Source organism: Drosophila suzukii, chromosome X (genome assembly GCF_043229965.1).
Source record: "Drosophila suzukii chromosome X, CBGP_Dsuzu_IsoJpt1.0, whole genome shotgun sequence".
NCBI lineage: Eukaryota > Metazoa > Arthropoda > Insecta > Diptera > Drosophilidae > Drosophila > Drosophila suzukii.
Window position 1 is genome coordinate 11561717 of NC_092084.1, and position 27564 is coordinate 11589280.

The following is a 27564-nucleotide window of genomic DNA, read 5'->3' on the forward strand; positions in this document are numbered from 1 at the left end:
CCACCCCGGCGAAAGGCCCCCATCGACCCGTAACACTGCGCAGGCGTCGTAACTTTTTGGGGGTTGGATGGTCCAGAGACCCAAAGAGCCAGCTTTAAATGACGGCCCCGAGGAACTGTCACTTTAGTTGGCTGACTGGAGCACTGCCTGACTAACAGACTGAGTGGCCGTAACTCCCAGTCCTCGCGCGTCCGTAAGAGGAAGAAAACCCCCATTTACGAAGACCTCGGCGCGTGTTTGGTATCAAAAAAAGAAAAAAAGGGAAAAAAAAGAAAAATAGGGTTTTCCATCTGAAAAACCGGAAAGTGCGGCTACCAAAGGCCACAATATGAGTGCTTCAGCAATCCATTGATGTGCCCACTGTGATAGAAATCGCGCGAACTCCGCTCTCCTCCGCCACCAAAATTAAAAACCACCTACCGCACCACCAGGCGAAAAGTGAGTAGACGTCCATGATGAGTAAGGCTAAAAAGCCGAGAAGTGCAGGGAAAAATGCCTTCACATGAAGCGAGGTGATTGCCATTGAGATTTGGATAGGAATTGGGACTTTGGATACGGCTGCGTTGGTAATGACAATGGATTTGCGATTGGGGATGGGATGGGATGGTATGAATAGAATGCCATGTATATAGTACATATATGTACGCATATACGGCGAGAAGTGGTTGCTCTCGGGGGTTGCAAGTGCCAGTCTTTGATCCACACAGAAATAAATGTTGATGCCTTCGAAGATTCATTCAAGACGTGACAGTAGAACATTCCATCAGTTTTGATTCATATAAGAATGTTTAAAAAATACACAATTTCTTCAACCACTTTTATCTGCTAGATCTAGGACCAACCTTATGCCATTCATGAGTAGGGATTAAAAACCCTATAAAATAGGCTATATTATCTTATAAATATCAACCTTGTTAGGATATAATATGAACTTTATCATGATAATACGTTTTAATGTAATAGAATTTTGTAGGTACTTGTTAGGTATTTCGTATTATCTAATATTTTCTCACGGTGCATTCAGGGAATGTGTGAGTGGGCTTGAGTGGTGCACCTTCAGCCCACCTTGGCAGCTGTTCGAATGTAAATATTGACACAGGTCTTCGCTCTAATTGCCGCCTATATATATGTAGTTGGATAGGTGATCCATAAAATATGGGAGTGCAAATTAATCGCTCATATTGGTCTATGTTTGGATATCAAGCGTACTGGGCACAAGTAAAAAATTCGGGAATTCTGATTAAATATGAAATTTCAAATGTATGTTATTCATAAAATCGTAGCCTTTTCGAATCTCTTGGTAATCTATATTGGTAAGCTAAGCTCCAAGATTAGAAGAGATATGAAATATGAAATTTCTAGTATTATTTCTAATCAATACACTCTTAAAAATTTAATATTTTTAATTTAGATTTCTAACCATTTGGTAAAATCCCAATAAATTTTAAATATGGAAATTAACAAAAGCAGTTATTTACATGACTCTAAACTTTTAATAAAAACATACAGTTCCTTTTTATTTAATTTTAATATGATTACAGTAAATAAGACTAATATTGAATATAACTTGATTTCATTATTTTCAAATTCAATCATGGAATTTAATATGTTTAAAATATGAAATACAACATTTGGAATTACATTTCCTTTTTTATTAGTGTATGTACTATATTTGGTGTATCCTAATTTATTTATCCTCTTTTCCTCAGCGAACATAAACTACCGACCGTTCCCGGGTCAGGATGCGCCGCTTGAATGATTGACCGTCTACAGATTCGTCGCTTGGGTGCAGCTGCTAGAAACAAACGCGCAGGAGGCGGAGGTGGCGCAGGAGGAGCGGGAGGATCAGGAGCAGGAGGAGCGGGAGGAGGAGGAGCGGGAGCGGGAGCAGGAGCGGGAGGAGGAGGAGGAGGAGGAGCAGCGGGATCGGGAGCGTCAACTGGAGCGGTAGCGAACCAAGCCAGCGGACCCAGCGGCACGGGCGGCCACCACCAGCAGCACCACCACCATTCGCTTCCGTACTCCACGAGCGGCATCAACACGCCGGCGACGGCCAGCACCAGTTCCTCCAGCGGCAACAGCTTGACGCCGCAACAGCAACAGCAGCAGCAGCAGCACCACCACCAGCCCCACCACGGGCACCACTTCGGCCACCACCAGCATTCGCTCCACCATCCGCCGCACCACCATCCGCACCCGCATCCCCATCCCCACTCCCACTCCAATCCCCACCAGCATCCGCATCCCCATCTGCGACACTCGCAGCCCGCGTCCGCCAGCCAGTTCAGCTTCAATCCATCGCCGGGCAGCAGTCCTGGCAACGGACTGGGTCTGGGCGCTCGCCAGGATGCGGCCAGTGCGCTTAATAGCCCGACGACCATTGTGAACTCCGGCAGCGGCAGCGGAGGTGGCAGCAGCGTCGCCTTCGGGATGCAGCCGCAGCAGCAGCAGCAGCAGTCCCTGGCCGGCGGAGGAGGCGGTGGCTCCTCGACCACGGCAGCCCCATCCTCGGGCGCTGGTCACAACAATGGAGCCGGTGCCGGAGCCGGAGCCGGACTGGGATCAGCAGTTGGCGGCGGTGGCGGTGGTGGTCTCAATCTGCTTGGCGGACTGGGCGGCATCGGTGGCATGGGTGGCGGAGCAGCTGCCGCCGGCATGGGCATCTGCGGGGGGATCAGCAGCACCGTGGGAAGTGCCGCCATCACCGGAGTACCGCCCATTGGACTGGGCATCGCCACCGGAATTGGCAACAAGATCATGCTCGGCCGGAAGCAGAGCCTCAAGGGCGGCGAACCCTTCCTGGCGGACTATGGGCCGGAGGAGTCGCTCAACGAGAGCGCCGACATCGAGTGGGTGAACAAGCTGTGGGTGCGCCGCCTGATGCGCCTCTGTGCCCTCGTCTCGCTGACCTCCGTATCGCTGAACACGCCCAAGACCTTCGAGCGGTATCCCTCGCTGCAGTTCATCACCTTTGCCTCGGACACGGCCGTCACGCTGCTCTTCACCGCCGAGATGATCGCCAAGATGCATATCCGGGGAGTGCTGCATGTGAGTACGGTGCACTCAGGGAAAACCTATAATTGCTAATACTAAATTCATTTTGATGCAAAAAAGGGCTGGGTTCAAATACCACTGCTGCCCAACAAACTTTTTTTAAAAAGTATTATTATAAAATCAAAAATCATCATAATTTCCAACTTGCTTGAAAGAAATCAATAGTCCAGGGTTCAATTACCACTACGGCACAAAAAACTTTTTTTATAATTTTTGTATAATATTTATCAATATATTCAACACTTTTTGCTTCCATTATTTTTAAAAAAATCATACTTTTGAATCTTATCGACGAAAGTCTTGATCTTTTATCTTTATTATGAACGTCCACAGGGTGAGGTGCCTTATCTGAAAGACCACTGGTGCCAGTTTGATGCTTCGATGGTTAGTTTTCTGTGGATCTCGATCATTCTGCAAATCTTTGAAGTGCTCGAGATAGTTCCCAAGTGAATATTTTCCCACAATTAATATCGAATCAGTTATATAACTAAAAATTCTTCTATCCTAGGTTTTCCTACTTGTCTATTATGAGAGCTCCTCGACCGTTGATCATGATTCGCTTCCTACGAGTCTTCCTTAAATTTAGTATGCCAAAAAGTCGGATCAACCAAATCTTCAAGTGGGTATCTGAGGGAGTTTTTCTTTAAAAAATTTCATAATTCTTAAATTTTTCTTCACAGACGTTCGAGCCAGCAAATCTACAATGTGACATTGTTCTTCCTTTTCTTCATGTCCCTGTATGGATTACTTGGGGTTCAGTTCTTTGGCGAACTGAAAAATCACTGTGTGATGAATAACACGGAATACGATCATCTACAAAGACCGTGAGTAAATAAATTAATACAACATTAAATTAAAGAAGGTTAAGAACTTGAAAAATATCAAACATATTTAGTGTTCTGACGATCAACTCGCTGGCTATTCCGGACACCTTCTGCTCAATGGATCCCGACTCCGGCTACCAGTGTTCGCCCGGGATGGTCTGCATGAAGATGGACTTCCTCAGCAGCTATGTGATCGGGTTCAATGGGTTCGAGGACATCGCGACGAGCATCTTCACAGTTTATCAGGCAGCCTCGCAAGAGGGTTGGGTGTTCATCATGTACAGGGCTATTGATTCGCTGCCGGCCTGGCGAGCTGCCTTCTACTTCAGCACCATGATCTTCTTCCTGGCGTGGCTGGTGAAGAACGTGTTCATAGCGGTGATCACGGAGACCTTCAACGAAATCCGTGTGCAGTTCCAACAGATGTGGGGTGCGCGTGGGCACATACAGAAGACCGCAGCCTCGCAGATCTTAAGTGGCAACGATTCCGGCTGGCGACTGGTGACCATCGATGATAATAAGCACGGCGGGTTGGCGCCGGAAACATGTCATGCCATCCTGCGATCACCGTACTTTCGCATGCTGGTGATGAGCGTGATCCTGGCCAATGGTATTGTGACTGCCACGATGACCTTCAAGCACGATGGTCGGCCAAGGGATGTGTTCTACGAGCGGTACTACTACATCGAGCTGGTCTTCACCTGCCTGCTGGACCTGGAAACGCTCTTCAAGATCTATTGTCTAGGCTGGCGTGGCTACTACAAGCACTCCATACACAAATTCGAACTACTTTTGGCCGCCGGAACCACCCTGCACATCGTGCCGATGTTCTATCCCTCGGGATTGACCTACTTCCAGGTGCTGCGGGTGGTGCGACTGATCAAGGCCTCACCGATGCTGGAGGGATTCGTCTATAAGATCTTCGGACCGGGGAAGAAACTCGGCTCACTGATCATCTTCACCATGTGCCTGCTGATCATCAGCTCGAGCATCTCGATGCAGCTCTTCTGCTTCCTGTGCGACTTCACCAAGTTCGAGTCCTTCCCGGAGGCCTTCATGAGCATGTTCCAGATCCTCACGCAGGAGGCCTGGGTGGAGGTCATGGACGAGACGATGATCCGGACCAGCAAGACCCTCACACCGCTGGTTGCTGTATATTTTATCCTTTACCATCTGTTCGTCACCCTCATCGTGCTCAGTCTGTTCGTGGCGGTGATCTTGGATAATTTGGAGCTGGACGAGGACATCAAGAAGCTGAAGCAGCTCAAGTTCCGCGAACAGAGCGCCGAGATCAAGGAGACACTGCCATTTCGCCTGCGCATCTTCGAGAAGTTCCCCGACTCGCCGCAGATGACCATCCTGCACCGCATCCCCAACGACTTCATGCTGCCCAAGGTGCGCGAGAGCTTCATGAAGCACTTCGTCATCGAGCTGGAGACGGAGGACTCGCTGGTCGAGAACTGCAAGCGACCCATGTCCGAGTGCTGGGAGTCGAACGTGGTCTTCCGCAAGCAGAAGCCCGTAAGGATCATGAACAAGACGGCCAAGGTCCGTGCAGCTGGCAGTAGTCTTCGGAAGCTGGCCATCACGCACATCATCAAGTGAGTTAAACTGTTAAAATCAGTATTTTGGCCCTTTGAGCCCTTTTTTCGCCATCAAAATTCAGTTTTTTGGTTGCCATAAAAAAAAATATAAGTCAGAATGAGGAATGTCATACCTTGTTGAGTTCGTTGTTTAATTTCCAATCGATTGGCATTCTAACCTGAAAATTTTTTATTTTTTGCCATTTTTCGAAAAAATGTGATGAAACCCCTACAAAAATTGCGAAAATTGGTCAAAAAATAAATTTTCTTAAAAATGATGAGGATCGTTAGCATATTAAGCAAGCTGTTCAAAACAGTCGGTCTTTTAGCTGTACGCCTTGAATTGGCTGAACTACGATGTAAAAACCGAAAAAAAATTCGCATTTTTGACAAAAATCTGAATCTAAATTTTTCACAAAAATGTTAACCCTATTTTTTGCCATAAAAACTCAGTTTTTTGGCTGCCAAAATATAAATAAAAGTCAGAATGAGAAATGTCATATCACGTTGAGCTCGTTGTTTAATTTCCAATCGATTGACATTCAAACCTGGAAATTTTTTATTTTTGCCATTTTTCGCAAAAATAGATAATGTACCCCCTTACAAAAAATGGAAGAATTGGTCAAAAAATAAATCTTCCTTAAAGTGATGGGGATCGATAGCAATTGAAGCAAGCTGCTCAAAACTGTCGGTCTTTTAGCTGTACGCCTTGAATTGGCTGAACTACGATGGAAAAACCGAAAAAAAATGTCGCATTTTTGGCAAAAATCGAGATCTCGTATTTTTGACAAAAATTTGAACCTTTTTTCGCCATAAAAATTCAGTTTTTTGGCTGCCATAACAAAAATATAAGTCAGAATGAGGAATGTCATACCTCGTTGAGCTCGTTGTTTAATTTCCAATCGATTGGCATTCTAACCTAAAAATTTTTTATTTTTGTCATTTTTGGCAAAAAAAGTGATGTAACCCCTTACAAAAAATGCGAAAAGTGGTAAAAAAATAGATTTTCCTAAAAATGATGAGGATCGTTAGCATTTTAAGCAAGCTGCTCAAAACAGTCGGTCTTTTAGCTGTACGCCTTGATTTGACTGAACTACGATGGAAAAACCGAAAAAAATGTCGCATTTTTGACAAAAATCTGAATCTCGTATTTTTGACAAAAATTTGAAATCTTTTTTCGCCATAAAAATTCAGTTTTTTGGCTGCCATAACAAAAATATAAGTCAGAATGAGGAATGTCATACCTCGTTGAGCTCGTTGTTTAATTTCCAATCGATTGGCATTCTAACCTGAAAATTTTTCATTTTTGCCATTTTTCGCAAAAAAAGTGATGTAACCCCTTACAAAAAATGAGATAATTGGTCAAAAAATAAATTTTCCTAAAAATGATGAGGATCGTTAGCATTTTAAGCAAGCTGCTCAAAACAGTCGGTCTTTTAGCTGTACGCCTTGAATTGGCTGAATTACGATGGAAAAATCGAAAAAAAATTTTGCAGTTTTAACAAAAATCAGAATTTTGTATTTTTGGAAAAAATTTGAACCCTTTTTTCGCCATAAAAATTCAGTTTTTTGGCTGCCATAACAAAAATAATGTCATACCTCGTTGAGCTCGTTGTTTAATTTCTAATCGATTGGCATTCTAAGCTGAAAATTTTTTATTTTTGTAATTTTTCGCAAATTTTTTTTTAATTTTGAAATATTTTTCATATTTATAAGAGGAGCTACATTAATGCTTGCAATTTGATAACCCGCAGTGACAGCAACAACCAGCGGCTGATGCTGGGCGACTCCGCGATGCTGCCCGTGGTGGGAACGAAGGGCGGCGGTGGACTGAAGTCGCAGGGCACCATCACCCACTCGAAGCCGTGGCGCGTGGACCAGAAGAAGTGAGTAGCTGGGCCCTGCCCCACCGAGGCGGCGCGACCCGTTTGATGTGTGTCCACTACCAATCCGCAGGTTCGGCTCCCGCTCCATCCGTCGCAGCGTGCGCTCCGGTTCCATCAAGCTGAAGCAGACGTACGAGCACCTGATGGAGAACGGCGACATAGCGGCGGCTCCAAGGGCGAACTCCGGACGGGCCCGACCCCACGACCTGGACATCAAGCTGCTGCAGGCGAAGCGCCAGCAGGCGGAGATGCGACGCAACCAGCGGGAGGAGGATCTGCGCGAGAATCACCCGTTCTTCGATACGCCGCTCTTTCTGGTGCCGCGCGAGAGTCGCTTCCGGAAGATTTGCCAGAAGATCGTGCATGCGCGCTACGATGCCCGTCTCAAGGACCCGCTGACCGGCAAGGAGCGCAAGGTCCAGTACAAGAGCCTGCAGTAAGTGGAGTCTCCGGTGTCCAAGGGAGTATTAGATCTGTACATTTTCCATTTACCAGACTTTTTTGGAGGGCTTTTTTTAACCTTTTCCTTATTAAATACCATTTTTTGGTAACATTAAATAATAAAATGATATAATAATAGTCAGGATAAGCCAATAACACTATAATACAAAAATTCCCACTGCAACAATAGGAATCGAACCTGGGTCTCTTAAAACGCAGTCCTGATTTCAGACAGAATATTTATATATTTTTGTTCATTACTCCTCATTAAGTTATTATTTATGTTAAATCTCTATAGAAAGGGGTTTTCACCTCATTATCCGATAAAGGATAGTGTACTTTGTAGTATAGATGGGTGTCCAAACATTTTAGTAACCATCATTTGTGAAATTTTTTTTATCACAAAAAATTATAACATATGTAAATAATATAATTATAATCCCGATAACTTAATAACACAGTAATATCAGTATTATAAGGTTCCACAAAAGTGGGTATTGAACCTGGTCCTCCTTAAACCGAGTCCAAACGTTTTTTTACATAGCCCCTCTTAAATAGTGTAAAAACCGTATAAAGAATGTATTTACCCCATTGGGGAATACAGAGCAGTACACATTACCTAGGCACTACGAATATCCCTAAATTTAATCGAAAAACCCCCTTGAATCCATTGCAGCAACTTTCTCGGGCTGGTCACATATCTGGACTGGGTAATGATCTTCGCAACCACGCTCTCGTGCATCTCGATGATGTTCGAGACACCCAATTACCGGGTGATGGATCATCCGACGCTGCAGATCGCCGAGTATGGGTTCGTTATTTTCATGAGCCTAGAGCTGGCGCTGAAGATCCTGGCCGATGGCCTGTTCTTCACGCCGAAGGCTTACATCAAGGACGTGGCCGCCGCCCTGGATGTGTTCATCTATGTGGTGTCCACCTCGTTCTTGTGCTGGATGCCCCTGAATATACCAACCAACTCGGCGGCCCAGCTCCTGATGATCCTGCGATGCGTGCGTCCGCTGCGAATCTTCACCCTGGTGCCGCACATGCGGAAGGTGGTCTACGAGCTGTGCCGGGGCTTCAAGGAGATCCTGCTCGTATCCACGCTGCTCATCCTCCTGATGTTCATCTTCGCCAGCTACGGTGTTCAGTTGTACGGTGGTCGTTTGGCCCGTTGCAATGATCCGACAATCTCGAGAAGGGAGGACTGCGTCGGTGTGTTCATGCGACGGGTTTTCGTGACGAAAATGAAGCTTACCCCGGGTCCGGATGAGTCCTATCCGGCGATGTTGGTGCCACGGGTGTGGGCCAATCCGCGTCGATTCAACTTCGATAATATCGGGGACGCCATGCTGACGCTCTTCGAGGTGCTGTCCTTCAAGGGCTGGCTGGATGTGCGAGATGTCCTGATCAAGGCAGTGGGTCCGGTGAGTTCACAGGTTCCTTTGGTATTAACAGTGCGCCAAATAATGCATCCAAGAAAATATGGAGAACCTATTGTGATCGAGAATATTTTGCAGGGCTGGTCAAAAACACAGTAGTTCTCTCTTATTGTAAAATTAATTGTAATGATCAATGATGATATTAGAAAGAAAAATCTATAAAATATCCTTGACCAAGTCAGAGAAAATAGTACTTGGAACACTAAATTAGATATCTTTTCAAAATGTATGAGTCTCACTTTATACAAATAATAATTCTCTGACCTTTAATAAGAGAATCGAATATCTAATAATTAATATGGTATGTTGACTTTCCACATTTTTCTCTGTAATTCTTTTTGAACCCTTGACCATTATATAATTATTTTATTCTTAAAATGTAGGTAAAATGATATATTTTGTTAATTTTCTAACATAACCTTAGAGAATTAAATATTGAATAATTAAAGTGGCATGTTGGTCTTTCAAATTCTTCTCTGTAAATGTACGTTTTAATTATTCTTAAGACCCTTGATCATTGATATAATCCCTTTTCCCTTAAAATACCTATGATCTTTGATATAATCTTGTTCTCCTTAGAATGGAAAATTGAAGAAGGAGTGATCAGAAGTGTACAATTATTTTTCACATTCTCCCCTATAACCTTTTTCATATTTTTATGGACCTTTGATCTCCGATCTGATACCTTTATCTTTACAGGTCCATGCGGTCTATATCCACATCTACATATTCTTGGGCTGCATGATCGGCTTGACGTTGTTCGTGGGCGTGGTCATTGCCAATTACTCGGAGAACAAGGGCACGGCTCTGCTGACCGTCGACCAGAGGCGTTGGTGTGACCTCAAGAAGCGTCTGAAGATCGCCCAGCCGCTCCACCTGCCGCCCAGACCCGATGGCCGGAAGATCCGGGCCTTCACATACGACATCACCCAGCACATCATCTTCAAGCGGGTCATCGCGGTGGTGGTGCTGATCAACAGTATGCTGCTCTCCATCACGGTTTGTACCGGGGCTTTCAGGGGTTAAGCGGAGCACGAAGTAACTGCATGAATCTATAAAATGTATCCCTAACTCACGGTTGCCTTAGAAAGGTCTAGCTTCAGATTGATCGTTTCATAAGGATAATATTCATATAGTGAGACAAAAGAAACATGAATCCAAAAGCAAGTAAAGGTGTTCAAAAGTCATTAAATTAGCCATTTTAAATATTGAATAATAATGGGAATTTGTAATGTACCATTTAATGGTGATTTATTGGTAGTTTTTTCTTTCGCCACTGTATTATTTCATTTGTAATATATTATTCGAAATACTATTCAATTTAACTTCAAACTGGGCTTGCCACAATTTCAGATATGTACATATGTATATATTCGGTAGCAAAAAGTATTTTCTAGTTTATGAAATAATAATAATCTTGTAAAAAGTGTAAATAATTTTATACCATAGATATCCATAACGACCAATTTAAAATTAGATGCGCATACTTTCAAGATACATTCGGTGATATAAGTGGGCCGCCAAAAAATATGCTTTTGACTTTGATAAATAACCGCTCTAGGCCCAAAGTCATAATAACTGCATGCCAGCACGTTTGTACCAATGCATATAGCTAAATATAGAAAAAGGTGGCTAATGACCCACTGAAATCCGAAATAACTAGCAATACTGCCAATAACCTAAAAACAAAATCAAAAAAAGCCTAGCAAGATAATGAATGTATGGAGTTATGAATTGAAACAGTAGTATGTAACTGCGTAGCTTAGAGCTTAGAGATTACAGATTAGAGATTAGCCTCGGAGCTCCCGACTTGGAGCGGTATACTCTATCGTCATAGTCTCTTGTCTCAATTGTCTACTGCAGTGGATCAAGGGAGAGGTGCATACGGAACGCCTGGTGATCGTCAGTGCGGTATTGACCTTTGTCTTTGTGGTTGAGGTGGTGATGAAGAACATTGCCTTTACACCGCGCGGCTATTGGCAATCTAGGCGCAATCGCTATGACCTACTCGTCACCGTTGCCGGTGTGATTTGGATTATATTGCAGACCATTCTGCGGGTAAGTTGTCACTGCTGTTGTTGTCCAATCAAAAACCACCAACCACCCAACCACAACCATACAAACCCAAGAACCTAACAACCATCAGTACCCCACTGAACACTGACCTCTGACCTCTAATCTCTGACAGAACGATCTGTCCTACTTCTTCGGCTTCATGGTGGTCATCCTGCGCTTCTTCACCATCACCGGCAAGCACACCACACTGAAGATGCTCATGTTGACCGTGGGCGTGTCTGTATGCAAGTCCTTCTTCATTATCTTTGGCATGTTTCTGCTAGTCTTCTTCTATGCGCTGGCCGGGACCATTCTCTTCGGTGAGCTGGGTTCCAAAAAAAAATAATTATTACAAGTGTTATAAATCAAGAGTGTACCAGAGCCAGACCCCCGAAACCCAACCGCCCGTCCCTACTGACCTCTCCACCCGGCTGATTCTCGTTTCAGGCACGGTCAAGTACGGCGAGGGCATCGGCCGGAGGGCCAACTTCGGGTCACCCGTCACCGGGGTGGCCATGCTCTTCCGGATCGTCACCGGCGAGGATTGGAACAAGATCATGCACGACTGCATGGTCCAGCCGCCGTACTGCACCCTGGGCAACAACTACTGGGAGACGGACTGCGGCAACTTCACCGCCAGCCTGATCTACTTCTGCACCTTCTACGTGATCATCACGTACATAGTGCTCAACTTGCTTGTGGGTAGGTCTCCCGCGGAATTGTCGGGTTACTCGGAACGTACTATGAGTAACCAAAGTTTTGTAACAACCTCGTAATTATTAGGAAAATTGCATCATTGTCATTACGTAAATGAAAGAGTTAAAAAAAGTTATTTTACAATTTAATTAAAATATTCATTTCTGTTATAAGACCTACATACTCTGTTAACATTTTAAAGTAAAAACACTTTGATTTACCAAAAATAATGTGTATAAATAGAGGTTTCCAAAAAATCTCTGCTAATCAAGTTCTAACTATGAATTCTTTTATATTTTATTTTATAATTCTTCAGACATTATTATTAAAACTTTTTATACCAAAAATCGAATCTGAAATCTATACTGTACATATCATTTATAAATCCTAAGTAGTGAGTATAAGTGAGATCATTTTTTAACAGCCGATTTCCAATGATACTTGATTGGTTAGAAAATGTTTTTATAAAATCATATATCGTTTTATACCTAATCAAATTATGGTCTTATAAAACAATTTTGAAACCAGACAAGGATTGAGGGGATATCGTATGTTATAAGAAATAATTTTATGATAAGCATGTTATATCAAAAGTTCCAATTAAATTTTTCCCTTTCCGCAGCTATTATCATGGAGAACTTTTCCCTCTTCTACTCGAATGAAGAGGATGCCCTGCTTTCGTATGCGGATATACGCAATTTCCAGAACACCTGGAACATTGTGGACATCCATCAGCGAGGAGTGATACCCGTACGCCGGGTAAAGTTCATTCTGCGCCTGCTGAAGGGACGACTCGAGTGCGATCCGCAGAAGGATCGCCTTCTGTTCAAGTACATGTGCTATGAGCTGGACAAGCTGCACAACGGCGAGGATGTGACCTTCCACGATGTGATCAAGTGGGTTATCTTTAATTGTGGATTGTGGTTTATGGATAGATTTTAGCCGTATTAATATCTCATCCATTTCAAATTCATTTCAGCATGCTGAGCTACCGCTCCGTGGACATTCGAAAGGCGCTGCAGCTGGAGGAGCTGTTGGCGCGCGAGGAGTTCGAGTACCTGGTTGAGGAGGAGGTGGCCAAAATGACCATCCGCACCTGGCTGGAGGGGTGCCTTAAGAAGATTCGGGCCCAAAATGCTAGCGTAAGTTTGACAAATTGCAATTTAAACGACTTTACAAAATTATACCTTTCATATGCTACAATTATAAATTCTTGATAATATACAACCTGTTATTGTTTCTTTCTCATTGCAGAAGCAGCAGAACTCGCTGATTGCCGGCCTGCGGGCCACCAACGAGCAGCCCGTGATGCGGCCAAATGTCCAGGAGGACAAGGCTCCTCTGGGCGCGGCGGAGAAGTCGGCGATCAGCACGATCAGTGGGGCAGTGGCTGGGGCCTGTCCGCCCACCAGTGACGCCTTCTCGCCGACCTTCAGCTCAACGGAGAACGAGGAGAAGGATGGCAGTAGCAGTGCAATGGTGCAGTTGCCTCACCCTGAGCCACCACTAACCGGAACCGGAAGTTCGGCGGCGGTAGCGGCAGTTCCGGCGGTCCAGACCAGCGCCGCCCGTCATGTGATGGCGGTGGGCAAGCGGGGTTATGCCCTGAATCGTTCCGATTCCACGGGCAGCTCGGCGGGCAGGAAGTTCCTGGCTCCCACCTCCAGTGATCCGCAGCAGCGCTCGACGCTGAGTGACAAGGAGCGTCTGCACATCAGCAGTCAGCAGAGGAAGAAGAACTCGATGACCACATTGTCACATGCGGGTCAACTGGGTCAGTTGGCCAAACAGCGGGGTGGAGGCGGCGGCGGCGGCGGTGGGGGAGAGGCTAGCAAATCCTCCAGCTTCTTCGCCCAGCTGAACAGCGAGATTGGCCAGTTCCATTATCCGACAATAAACGCAGCAGCCGCCGCCGCTGCCCTCCATGGCTATGGACATGGACATGGCCAGCACCAGCAGCATCATCACCATGGTGGAGGAGGAGGTGCCCTGGGCAGCCCATCGGCCATGATGAGCCAAATGATTGGGGGCAGCGGGAAGTTGCTGCCGTTTAATAACCAGGCGAATGCCGTCTACGAGGTCCACGACTGGTGGCAGGAGCAGGTTCTTTGTCCACAGACCAGCGATGACGAGATCTAGCAAAGGCCCAAGCGGAGAGCGGGAGGAGGAGCAAGATTAGGAGGAGCATCAGGAGGCGGAGTAACGATAGCTGGATCCCCCCGAGGATGGCCCAAAGCCGGTAGCCGGAAATGCCGCAGAGGTGGTGGAGCTGGAGCCTATTAAACATTATCAACAACTAGTGGCCTAGAACTTTTTTGTATATGCCTAATAAGTGTAAATGTATCGGCCTCACAATTAACGGTTAACAATTCTTAACGAGTATATAGATATATTAGCTATAGTTTAGCACTGGGTAAAAATGAAACAAAAAAACAAACGAAAACCCAAAACAAAAAAAACAAGGGCAACCATTAGTTTTACGTTTTGTTGTTGTTTGCGTGCTAGATGGTAAATATGATCAGTCAGTCGGTAACTTTGTTATAGCTTAAATATATATATATAAAGAAATATATATTATATATATGTATAATGAGTATATTGCATATGAATTGCATATGTCTTATGTATAGTGCAAATTTATAAGCGCGCTGCCTCACCAAATGGAGCATTGAAATTCGTAAGTTGCGTAAAACGATTAAGTAGCTAACGAATATATAGGAATGTCAAACAAAATAAATCTCCATCTTACCGATTCGAACTAGCCAAGTTTATACCAAGTAGTAGATGTAGAAAAGAAGACACGAAATAAAACACACACAAAACCAGACACCAAATAGAAAGAGATGCCTATTAAGATATTTTGAGATTAGCCAAAAAAGAACTCAGCACAAATTAATATTAAAGTTATTACTACGAGTATAGCCGATGCCCCATTCAATGCGACCTCCCCCTTCCGAAGTGAAGCGTAATAAAAATCGTTGAAATTGCAGAACGTTTTAAAAAAAACCCTCTTGGCTGCTCAATGAATGAATGGGTTTTGGGGAACGTGCGCCCGCAGGGGCTTCAACTACGTCGCTCCGGTTCGATAATCTTGGGCTTATGCTTATGCCAACCTTATGGAACAGGTGCGTGCCAAGGGGCAGAGCAGTGCATCCGTTCCCGCTGCCGGAACGATCGAGCTTTCGGTCGCCGTCCGGAATTCAAATTCTTGCACAGACTAGGGACCCGACTCCGTCCACGCGGCCACGGCTTAAATATGCCCTTGGAGGGGCTGAAAAGCTCAGTACCGAGGGTGTAGCTCGGGTGTTCACAGCACTCTGACCCGCCCACAAAAAAGGACACAATCCAAGGACAGCCCGGCAGCAGCACGTTGACAAGATGCAACTGTTCGTAATCTGCCTGCTGGTGGCCACCACGGCCGCATTCACGATGTTCGGCCCGCACATCCGAATCGTGCCCGGCCAAAAGCCCAACGAGATAGTCCTTCACTTTCGCAATCCGTGCAACAATAAAACCAGCACCACGACCCTAAAGCCGCCACCACCTCCTTGTCCAGATCATCCCACCACGCCAGCCTGTGAGCACCGCATTACCAGTCCGGCTCCCACGAAGCCTCAATGCCCACATGCCACCACCACTCCGCACAATTGTGGGGGAGACACGACGAGTTCAAGTAGGGCCACCACTCCCAAGCCAACATTGCAAACGACTATAGGGACAACTTTCAAGACGACGACATTGAAGCCCACTGAAGGGACAACGGTCAAACCGACCACTCTTAAACCCACAGAATCAACGACGGGGAAGACCACAGAGAAGACTTCTCCCAAACCGACAACTCTGAAACCGACTGACCCTACGACTCTGAAACCCACAGAAAAAACAACCGCCAAGCCAACAACTCTAAAATCAACAGAGGCAACGACAGTGAAGACCACAGAGAAGACGTCTGTCAAACCGACAACTTTGAAACCGACTGAGCCAACGACAGTAAAGACCACCGAGAAGACGTCTGCGAAACCGACAACTCTGAAACCCACTGAGCCCACGACTCTGAAGCCCACTGAAGGAACATCGGCCAAGCCAACAACTCTGAAACCAACTGATGGTACAACGGCCAAGCCGACAACTCTAAAACCAACTGAGCCAACAACAGTGAAGACCACAGAGAAGACGTCCGCGAAACCGACAACTCTGAAACCCACTGAGCCCACGACTCTGAAGCCCACTGAAGGAACAACTGCCAAGCCGACAACTCTGAAACCAACTGATGGAACAACGGCCAAACCGACAACTCTAAAGCCAACTGAGCCAACGACAGTGAAGACCACCGAGAAGACGTCCGCGAAACCGACAACTCTGAAACCCACGGAGCCCACGACTCTGAAGCCTACTGAAGGAACGACGGCCAAGCCGACAACTTTGAAACCAACTGATGGTACAACGGCCAAGCCGACAACTCTAAAACCAACAGAGCCAACGACAGTGAAGACCACAGAGAAGACGTCTGTCAAACCGACAACTCTGAAACCCACTGAGCCCACGACTCTGAAGCCCACTGAAGGAACAACGGCCAAACCGTCAACCCTGAGACCAACTGATGGAACAACGGCGAAGCCGACAACTCTAAAACCAACAGAGGCAACGACAGTGAAGACCACAGAGAAAACGTCCGCTAAACCGACAACTCTGAAACCGACTGACCCTACGACTCTGAAACCCACAGAAAAAACAACGGCCAAGCCAACAACTCTAAAATCAACAGAGGCAACGACAGTGAAGACCACAGAGAAGACGTCTGTCAAACCGACAACTTTGAAACCGACTGAGCCAACGACAGTAAAGACCACCGAGAAGACGTCTGCAAAACCGACACCTCTGAAACCCACTGAGCCCACGACTCTGAAGCCCACTGAAGGAACAACGGCCAAGCCGACAACTCTGAAACCAACTGGTGGTACAACGGCCAAGCCAACAACTCTAAAACCAACTGATTCAACGACAGTGAAGACCACCGAGAAGACGTCCGCGATACCGACAACTCTGAAACCCACTGAGCCCACAACTCTGAAGCCTACTGAAGGAACAACTGCCAAGCCGACAACTCTGAAACCAACTGATGGAACAACGGCCAAACCGACAACTCTAAAGCCAACTGAGCCAACGACAGTGAAGACCACCGAGAAGACGTCCGCGAAACCGACAACTCTGAAACCCACGGAGCCCACGACTCTGAAGCCTACTGAAGGAACGACGGCCAAGCCGACAACTTTGAAACCAACTGATGGTACAACGGCCAAGCCGACAACTCTAAAACCAACAGAGCCAACGACAGTGAAGACCACAGAGAAGACGTCTGTCAAACCGACAACTCTGAAACCCACTGAGCCCACGACTCTGAAGCCCACTGAAGGAACAACGGCCAAGCCGACAACTCTGAAACCAACTGATGGAACAACGGCCAAACCGACAACTCTAAAACCAACTGATTCAACGACAGTGAAGACCACCGAGAGGACGACCGCGAAACCGACAACTTTGAAACCCACTGAGCCCACGACTCTGAAGCCCACTGATGGAACAACGGCCAAGCCGACAACTCTAAAACCAACTGATTCAACGACAGTGAAGACCACCGAGAAGACGTCCGCGAAACCGACAACTCTGAAGCCCACTGAGCCCACGACTCTGAAGCCTTCTGAAGGAACGACGGCCAAGCCTACAACTCTGAAACCAACTGATGGAACAACGGCCAAGCCGACAACTCTAAGACCAACTGATTCAACGACAGTGAAGACCACCGAGAAGACGTCCGCGAAACCGACAACTCTGAAACCCACTGAGCCCACGACTCTGAAGCCTTCTGAAGGAACGACGGCCAAGCCGACAACTCTGAAACCAACTGATGCTACAACGGCCAACCCGACAACTCTGAAACCAACTGATTCAACGACAGTCAAGCCCACCGAGAAGACGTCCGCGAAACCGACATCTCTGAAACCCACGGAGCCCACGACTCTGAAGCCCACTGAAGGAACAACGGCCAAGCCGACAACTCTGAAACCAACTGATGGAACAACGACCAAGCCGACAACTCTAAAACCAACTGATTCAACGACAGTGAAGACCACCGAGAAGACGTCCGCGAAACCGGCAACTGTGAAACCCACGGAGCCCACGACTCTGAAGCCTACTGAAGGAACAACGGCCAAACCGACAACTCTGAAACCAACTGATGGAACAACGGCCAAGCCGACAACTCTAAAACCAACAGAGGCAACGACAGTGAAGACCACAGAGAAGACGTCTGTCAAACCAACAACTCTGAAACCCACTGAGCCCACGACTCTGAAGCCCACTGATGGAACAACGGCCAAGCCGACAACTCTGAAACCAACTGATGGAACAACGGCCAAGCCGACAACTCTAAAACCAACTGATTCAACGACAGTGAAGACCACCGAGAAGACGTCCGCGAAACCGACAACTCTGAAACCCACGGAGCCCACGACTCTGAAGCCCACTGAAGGAACAACGGCCAAGCCGACAACTCTGAAACCAACTGATGGTACAACGGCCAAGCCGACAACTCTAAAGCCAACTGATTCAACGACTGTGAAGACCACCGAGAAGACGTCCGCGAAACCGACAACTCTGAAACCCACGGAGCCCACGACTCTGAAGCCCACTGAAGGAACAACGGCCAAGCCGACAACTCTGAAACCAACTGATGGTACAACGGCCAAGCCGACAACTCTAAAGCCAACTGATTCAACGACAGTGAGGACCACCGAGAAGACGTCCGCGAAACCGACAACTCTGAAACCCACTGAGCCCACGACTCTGAAGCCTTCTGAAGGAACGACGGCCAAGCCGACAACTCTGAAACCAACTGATGCTACAACGGCCAACCCGACAACTCTTAAACCAACTGATTCAACGACAGTCAAGCCCACCGAGAAGACGTCCGCGAAACCGACAACTCTGAAACCCACGGAGCCCACGACTCTGAAGCCCACTGAAGGAACAACGGCCAAGCCGACAACTCTGAAACCAACTGATGGTACAACGGCCAAGCCGACAACTCTAAAACCAACTGATTCAACGACAGTGAAGACCACCGAGAAGACGTCCGCGAAACCGACAACTCTGAAACCCACGGAGCCCACGACTCTGAAGCCCACTGAAGGAACAACGGCCAAGCCGACAACTCTGAAACCAACTGGTGGAACAACGACCAAGCCGACAACTCTAAAACCAACTGATTCAACGACAGTGAGGACCACCGAGAAGACGTCCGCGAAACCGACAACTGTCAAACCCACTGAGCCCACGACTCTGAAGCCTACTGAAGGAACAACGGCCAAGCCGACAACTCTGAAACCAACTGATGGTACAACGGCCAAGCCGACAACTCTAAAACCAACTGAGCCCACGACTCTGAAGCCCACTGAAGGAACAACGGCCAAGCCGACAACTCTTAAACCAACTGATTCAACGACAGTGAAGACCACCGAGAGGACGACCGCGAAATCGACAACTCTGAAACCTACGGAGCCAACGACTCTGAAGCCCACTGAAGGAACAACTGCCAAGCCGACAACTCTGAAACCAACTGATGGAACAACGGCCAAGCCGACAACTCTAAAACCAACTGATTCAACGACAGTGAAGACCACCGAGAAGACGTCCGCGAAACCGACAACTGTGAAACCCGCTGAGCCCACGACTCTGAAGCCTACTGAAGGAACAACGGCCAAACCGACAACTCTGAAACCAACTGATGGAACAACGGCCAAGCCGACAACTCTTAAATCAACAGAGGCAACGACAGTGAAGACCACAGAGAAGACGTCTGTCAAACCAACAACTCTGAAACCCACTGAGCCCACGACTCTGAAGCCCACTGATGGAACAACGGCCAAGCCGACAACTCTGAAACCAACTGATGGAACAACGGCCAAGCCGACAACTCTAAAACCAACTGATTCAACGACAGTGAAGACCACCGAGAGGACGACCGCGAAACCGACAACTCTGAAACCCACTGAGCCCACGACTTTGAAGCCCACTGAAGGAACAACGACCAAGCCGACAACTCTGAAACCAACTGATGGTACAACGGCCAAGCCGACAACTCTAAAACCAACTGATTCAACGACAGAAAAGACCACCGAGAAGACGTCTGTCAAACCGACAACTCTGAAGCCCACTGAGCCCACGACTGTGAAGCCCACTGAAGGAACAACGGCCAAGCCTACAACTCTGAAACCAACTGATGGAACAACGGCCAAGCCGACAACTCTAAAACCAACTGATTCAACGACAGTGAAGACCACCGAGAAGACGTCCGCGAAACCGACAACTCTGAAACCCATTGAGCCCACGACTCTGAAGCCTTCTGAAGGAACGACGGCCAAGCCGACAACTCTGAAACCAACTGATGCTACAACGGCCAACCCGACAACTCTAAAACCAACTGATTCAACGACAGTCAAGCCCACCGAGAAGACGTCCGCGAAACCGACAACTCTGAGACCCACGGAGCCCACGACTCTGAAGCCCACTGAAGGAACAACGGCCAAGCCGACAACTCTGAAACCAACTGATGGTACAACGGCCAAGCCGACAACTCTAAAACCAACTGATTCAACGACAGTGAAGACCACCGAGAAGACGTCCGCGAAACCGACAACTCTGAAACCAACGGAGCCCACGACTCTGAAGCCCACTGAAGGAACAACGGCCAAGCCGACAACTCTGAAACCAACTGATGGTACAACGGCCAAGCCGACAACTCTAAAACCAACTGATTCAACGACAGTGAAGACCACCGAGAAGACGTCCGCGAAACCGACAACTCTGAAGCCCACTGAGCCCACCACTGTGAAGCCCACTGAAGGAACGACGGCCAAGCCTACAACTCTGAAACCAACTGATGGAACAACGGCCAAGCCGACAACTCTAAAACCAACAGAGGCAACGACAGTGAAGACCACAGAGAAGACGTCTGTCAAACCAACAACTCTGAAACCCACTGAGCCCACGACTCTGAAGCCCACTGATGGAACAACGACCAAGCCGACAACTCTGAAACCAACTGATGGGACAACGGCCAAACCGACAACTCTAAAACCAACTGATTCAACGACAGTGAAGACCACCGAGAGGACGACCGCGAAACCGACAACTCTGAAACCCACTGAGCCCACGACTCTGAAGCCCACTGAAGGAACAACGGCCAAGCCGACAACTCTGAAACCAACTGATGGAACAACGGCCAAGCCGACAACTCTAAAACCAACTGATTCAACGACAGAAAAGACCACAGAGAAGACGTCTGTCAAACCGACAACTCTGAAGCCCACTGAGCCCACGACTGTGAAGCCCACTGAAGGAACAACGGCCAAGCCTACAACTCTGAAACCAACTGATGGAACAACGGCCAAGCCGACAACTCTAAAACCAACTGATTCAACGACAGTCAAGCCCACCGAGAAGACGTCCGCGAAACCGACAACTCTGAAACCCACGGAGCCCACGACTCTGAAGCCCACTGAAGGAACAACGGCCAAGCCGACAACTCTGAAACCAACTGATGGTACAACGGCCAAGCCGACAACTCTAAAACCAACTGATTCAACGACAGTGAAGACCACCGAGAAGACGTCCGCGAAACCGACAACTCTGAAACCAACGGAGCCCACGACTCTGAAGCCCACTGAAGGAACAACGGCCAAGCCGACAACTCTGAAACCAACTGATGGTACAACGGCCAAGCCAACAACTCTAAAACCAACTGATTCAACGACAGTGAAGACCACCGAGAAGACGTCCGCGAAACCGACAACTCTGAAGCCCACTGAGCCTACGACTGTGAAGCCCACTGAAGGAACGACGGCCAAGCCTACAACTCTGAAACCAACTGATGGAACAACGGCCAAACCGACAACTCTAAAACCAACAGAGGCAACGACAGTGAAGACCACAGAGAAGACGTCTGTCAAACCAACAACTCTGAAACCCACTGAGCCCACGACTCTGAAGCCCACTGATGGAACAACGGCCAAGCCGACAACTCTGAAACCAACTGATGGGACAACGGCCAAGCCGACAACTCTAAAACCAACTGATTCAACGACAGTGAAGACCACCGAGAGGACGACCGCGAAACCGACAACTCTGAAACCCACTGAGCCCACGACTCTGAAGCCCACTGAAGGAACAACGGCCAAGCCGACAACTCTGAAACCAACTGATGGAACAACGGCCAAGCCGACAACTCTAAAACCAACTGATTCAACGACAGTGAAGACCACCGAGAAGACGTCCGCGAAACCGACAACTGTGAAACCCACTGAGCCCACGACTCTGAAGCCTACTGAAGGAACAACGGCCAAACCGACAACTCTGAAACCAACTGATGGAACAACGGCCAAGCCGACAACTCTAAAACCAACAGAGGCAACGACAGTGAAGACCACAGAGAAGACGTCTGTTAAACCAACAACTCTGAAACCCACTGAGCCCACGACTCTGAAGCCCACTGATGGAACAACGGCCAAGCCGACAACTCTGAAACCAACTGATGGAACAACGGCCAAGCCGACAACTCTAAAACCAACTGATTCAACGACAGTGAAGACCACCGAGAGGACGACCGCGAAACCGACAACTCTGAAACCCACTGAGCCCACGACTTTGAAGCCCACTGAAGGAACAACGGCCAAGCCGACAACTCTGAAACCAACTGATGGAACAACGGCCAAGCCGACAACTCTAAAACCAACAGAGGCAACGACAGTGAAGACCACAGAGAAGACGTCTGTCAAACCGACAACTCTGAAACCCACTGAGCCCACGACTTTGAAGCCCACTGAAGGAACAACGGCCAAGCCGACAACTCTAAAACCAACTGATTCAACGACAGTGAAGACCACCGAGTGGACGACCGCGAAACCGACAACTCTGAAACCCACTGAGCCCACGACTCTGAAGCCCACTGAAGGAACAACGGCCAAGCCGACAACTCTGAAACCAACTGATGGTACAACGGCCAAGCCGACAACTCTAAAACCAACTGATTCAACGACAGTGAAGACCACCGAGAAGACGTCCGCGAAACCGACAACTGTGAAACCCACTGAGCCCACGACTCTGAAGCCTACTGAAGGAACAACGGCCAAACCGACAACTCTGAAACCAACTGATGGAACAACGGCCAAGCCGACAACTCTAAAACCAACAGAGGCAACGACAGTGAAGACCACAGAGAAGACGTCTGTCAAACCGACAACTCTGAAACCCACTGAGCCCACGACTCTGAAGCCCACTGAAGGAACAACGGCCAAGCCGACAACTTTGAGACCAACTGATGGAACAACGGCGAAGCCGACAACTTTAAAACTAACAGAGGCAACGACAGTGAAGACCACAGAGAAGACGTCTGTCAAACCGACAACTCTGAAACCCACTGAGCCCACGACTCTGAAGCCCACTGAAGGAACAACGGTCAAGCCGACAACTCTGAAACCAACTGATGGAACAACGGCCAAACCGACAACTCTAAAACCAACTGATTCAACGACAGTGAAGACCACCGAGAGGACGACCGCGAAACCGACAACTCTGAAACCCACTGAGCCCACGACTCTGAAGCCCACTGAAGGAACAACGGCCAAGCCGACAACTCTGAAACCAACTGATGGAACGACGGCCAAGCCGACAACACTAAAACCAACTGATTCAACGACAGTGAAGACCACCGAGAAGACGTCCGCGAAACCGACAACTGTGAAACCCACTGAGCCCACGACTCTGAAGCCTACTGAAGGAACAACGGCCAAACCGACAACTCTGAAACCAACTGATGGAACAACGGCCAAACCAACAACTCTAAAACCAACTGATTCAACGACAGTGAAGACCACCGAGAGGACGACCGCGAAACCGACAACTCTAAAACCCACGGAGCCCACGACTCTGAAGCCCACTGAAGGAACAACGGCGAAGCCGACAACTCTGAAACCAACTGATGGTACAACGGCCAAGCCGACAACTCTAAAACCAACTGATTCAACGACAGTGAAGACCACCGAGAGGACGACCGCGAAACCGACAACTCTGAAACCCACTGAGCCTACGACTCTGAAGCCCACTAAAGGAACAACGGCCAAGCCGACAACACTGAAACCAACTGAGCAATCGACTGTGGAGACCACAGAGAAGACGTCTGCAGTACCTACAACTCTAAAGCCTACTGAGCCTACAACAGTTAAGACGACGGAGCAGACATCTGTCGAACCGACAACTCTGAAACCCACTGAAGGAACGACGGACAAGCCGACAACTCTGAAACCAACTGAGCAATCGACTGTGGAGACTACAGAAAAGACGTCTACAGAACCTACAACTCTGAAACCTACTGAGCCAACAACAGTTAAGACAACAGAGCAGACATCTGTCGAACCGACAACTCTGAATCCCACTGAACCCACTACTATTAAGCCGACTGAAGGAACAACGGCCACACTTACAACTCTGAAACCCACTAAGCGAACGTCTCTGAAGCCCACTAAGCGAACAACATCGAAGAAGACAACCACTGAGGCTACTACGACCACCGCAACTCTTCCTCCGTTTAATATCTTTGATGTGATAACTGGAGCGGCATTAACAACCGCGTCGGATGTTTCGTAAAAGGCTCGAAACACTAATAGCATTAAGCTTGCTTAAATCCTAATCAAATTTAATTTGTATTCTAATAAACACTCAACCATAGTTAGCATAAAATTATATTATTCTCTTTAGAAGATTTTTAATTGCTTAAACACTAGCAAAAAAATGTATGTTTTGTAACTTATTCCAGGTAAGTGGCGACGAGTATTACTTCCTTATCCTATAGATTGATTCGTTTTACAGCGGAATATTATTGTCCAGGGTGTTATCGTCCTCGGTGCTTTCCTCGCTCTCAACATCGTTCGTAGGGTCCCGCCAATCGCACAGACCGGGGAACTTCTCGCTGATCCGGTGCTGGGGGCACTTGGAACCCGCCGGACCCGATTGGTAAATGGGTTCGTTAAATATGTTATTGTAGTCATAGTTGCACGTCAGCATGAACTGGAAGCGATTGGAATTGGGCTCCAGGAAGCGGACACCAGCGCAGCCCACCCGACTCACTCGATCCGAGACCAAAAGGGTGAAGTGGCCAATCTTCTTGCTGTGGGTCAAAAATATTCCGATTAAAAGATAACTCTTATAGACAACTCTATAAACGATATTTCTTTTTAGAGTACTATTTCTCTATTAACAATGATAAAGTTATTGTTAGAAATACTTTACGGTTCTACCCAAACCCATTAAAAAAGTAATGCTGACAATGCTATAAACATAAGAATATTTTGCAGCAGGGTAATCATTACGCAAGTGAATCTGCTTATATCAGAAGTGTTTGAAAAAGCTGTTCTATTAGTAAATGACAAAATCTGTAAAGCGGATAATAAATCTAAAATATGTAGTGGTAACTGCATTTATCGGGTAATGTATTCGGTTTAAATTACGTTTTTCTAGATTTCTTATTTATGTGGATGTGATCAACTTACCCCTGCGGATGTGGGCGATAGCTATCGATGAAGCTCTGGTTGGCATCCTGGTACTCGCGGAACCAGTTGATCACAAAGGATTTCATGCGCCGCGAATGCGATTTGAACTCGCGTCCAATCCAAAAGTAACCGATATTTTGACCGCTGAACTTGAAGCGCGGCGTATTGCGGCACTTGTCGTGGGCGAACTGGCAGCGTTTGGCGTGCAGGGCGGCCATTTGCTCCAGTTCGTTGTCCCAGCGCAGGAGCGGCATGTGAGCGGCACTTTGATAGCCAGCCAGTTCTCCGCTGGCGATCTTTGATCTGGCCAAGTTGTGCATGTCCAGCAGAAGTTGGCGCCGCCGATCGCTCATATCCAGGAGCTTAGGCTCCGGTCCACAGGCGGAGGAAAAGCTACCATCGTTGCCGCAAGCGGTATGTGGCACATTAACCACGTGCGTACCATTGTACAGCTCACATAGTTCCGGCACACAATAGCCGGCTGTGGGGTGTGTAGCCGCTCTGGGCAGTAGAGTCCTCGTGGGCGGTGGCGCCTTGGTTGGCGGTGGTGGCTTGGTTGGAGGTGGAGCCCTGGTTGGCGGTGCTGCCCTAATTGGCGGTGGAGCTCTAGTAGGTGGTGGAGCCCTGGTGGTCACAGCTCCAGTTAAACCTCCTTGACAATCCAAAATCAAAAGGAGCACTGCAGGCGCCCAAAGAACGGCGGCCACGCTGCACTTGCTCAACAATCTCGGCATCTCGACGGTCAACACGCTACTGATCGGAGGTCGAGCAGCACTTTGGGTTTATGAATGGGTCTCTGGCTAAACCATTGGCCAGCTCGGCTGGCGTCGCTGCTTTTCCCACATCTTGGGGTTGGGCAGCGCTGCGGGGCCCCACAACTGGTTCTCATTAGAAAGAAATTAGCCATGGGAATTAGTGGAGCTTTAACATGAGGACATCGGACCTGGCCATTCTTAAAATATTATCTTAATCATATTTTTAATAGTCTTCGCTTTGATTAGGTGGAAATTAGCTGTAGAAGTTAGTTATTAATAGAAGGGAACTTCTTAACTTAAGATATTCACAAGTCGAACATGTGTCTAGAAAATCGATTTTGAAGTTTTTTCTTTCACAATAATTTGATCTAATATTATATCTATCTGAACGGGGAATATGAAATTCAGGCTTTACTACTTGATATACGCAATGAAATATAATAATATCATATTAAAACATAAAATACATTTTGAATTTTATATTTTAAATTTAAAAAAATCCCAATATATTTAAGATATTATTATTAAGATAAGAAGTTCCTTAATATCGTCTGATTAATTGAGTGCAAGTGACTTAAAGTTACTTACGATAGAATTTATTTTTTTTCCCAGTGAAGATTGGGTTTTTTAGGAACTGGACACCCTGTGCGCAACACTCTTCCCTATCCAGCTTCCGTAATTGCACCGCAAACGCTGCACCACTAGATCACTCGTTCATATATCACCCCTACAGCACCCCCATATCATCGCCGAACCGAATCAAACTGAACCGATTCGAACCGATTATCCGTGGTGAACCGGTTTGGCGTCGGCCCAACGCTCCGGGCGTTGATGGTTGGGGTAAGTCTGTCTATAAGTCTGGGTCTGGCCCCCGTGTAAGTGGTATAATCAGTTACCGCCGGCAAGTGTGGGAAAAATGCTCGCTTCAAGGCAATTGCCGATAAGTAGCCGAGCCGGGGAATTATTATTGACTTTCCGCACAGTTTTACAAAACTACTAACCCGGCTAAGAGCCGTTAACACAATACAAACGACTGTCGTAAACCCAAAAAAATAAAAAATAAAACAACACAACAAATGTACAGAACGCAGAAAAATACAGAGATTAAAGAAACGTAGACAGAAACGTGCCTCACACCTAATCGGCGTTAATTAAAATAACAATGCTTCGACAGCTGAAGCTTCGCACTAAAAAAAACTAACAAAAGCAAAATGCGAATTATGCAAA

At 47.2% G+C, this 27564-nt stretch overlaps 3 protein-coding genes across 7 annotated transcripts; 2 read left to right on the plus strand and 1 right to left on the minus strand.

The window, feature by feature from the left end:
• Window positions 1-118: 118 nt before the first annotated feature.
• On the plus strand, window positions 119-14803 carry na (sodium leak channel non-selective protein na). Of its 3 annotated transcripts, none has more exons than XM_036820214.3 (16): window positions 122-438; window positions 1710-3048; window positions 3388-3500; window positions 3563-3673; window positions 3735-3878; window positions 3950-5479; window positions 7216-7347; window positions 7418-7783; window positions 8465-9215; window positions 9930-10229; window positions 11094-11288; window positions 11419-11605; window positions 11733-11987; window positions 12604-12877; window positions 12961-13123; window positions 13236-14803. In XM_036820214.3, the coding sequence occupies exons 2-16, from the start codon at window positions 1756-1758 to the stop codon at window positions 14118-14120; spliced, it is 6699 nt and encodes a 2232-aa protein (XP_036676109.2). In that variant the 5' UTR covers window positions 122-438; window positions 1710-1755; the 3' UTR covers window positions 14121-14803. The 3 variants fall into 3 exon arrangements, 2 of the variants coding, with proteins under 2 accessions (XP_036676109.2, XP_036676110.2); XM_036820215.3 differs by having other exon boundaries at window positions 7445-7783; XR_010654927.2 differs by lacking the exons at window positions 11094-11288; window positions 11419-11605; window positions 12961-13123; window positions 13236-14803 and having other exon boundaries at window positions 119-438; window positions 12604-12827.
• Window positions 14804-15248: 445 nt separating this feature from the next.
• Muc12Ea (Mucin 12Ea) lies at window positions 15249-24776 on the plus strand. Of its 3 annotated transcripts, none has more exons than XM_065868223.2 (2): window positions 15249-24018; window positions 24145-24776. In XM_065868223.2, exons 1-2 carry the CDS (start codon window positions 15360-15362, stop codon window positions 24678-24680), a joined length of 9195 nt encoding a protein of 3064 aa, XP_065724295.2. In that variant the 5' UTR covers window positions 15249-15359; the 3' UTR covers window positions 24681-24776. The 3 variants fall into 3 exon arrangements, with proteins under 3 accessions (XP_065724295.2, XP_016925541.3, XP_070853839.1); XM_070997738.1 differs by having other exon boundaries at window positions 15250-16938; window positions 20059-24776; XM_017070052.4 differs by having other exon boundaries at window positions 15249-24776.
• Window positions 24762-26353, minus strand: LOC108006535 (antigen 5 like allergen Cul n 1). The gene is made up of 2 exons (XM_017070060.4): window positions 25583-26353; window positions 24762-25200 (listed from the first exon to the last, which is right to left on the minus strand). The coding sequence occupies exons 1-2, from the start codon at window positions 26314-26316 to the stop codon at window positions 24897-24899; spliced, it is 1038 nt and encodes a 345-aa protein (XP_016925549.2). The 5' UTR covers window positions 26317-26353; the 3' UTR covers window positions 24762-24896.
• Window positions 26354-27564: the final 1211 nt, after the last annotated feature.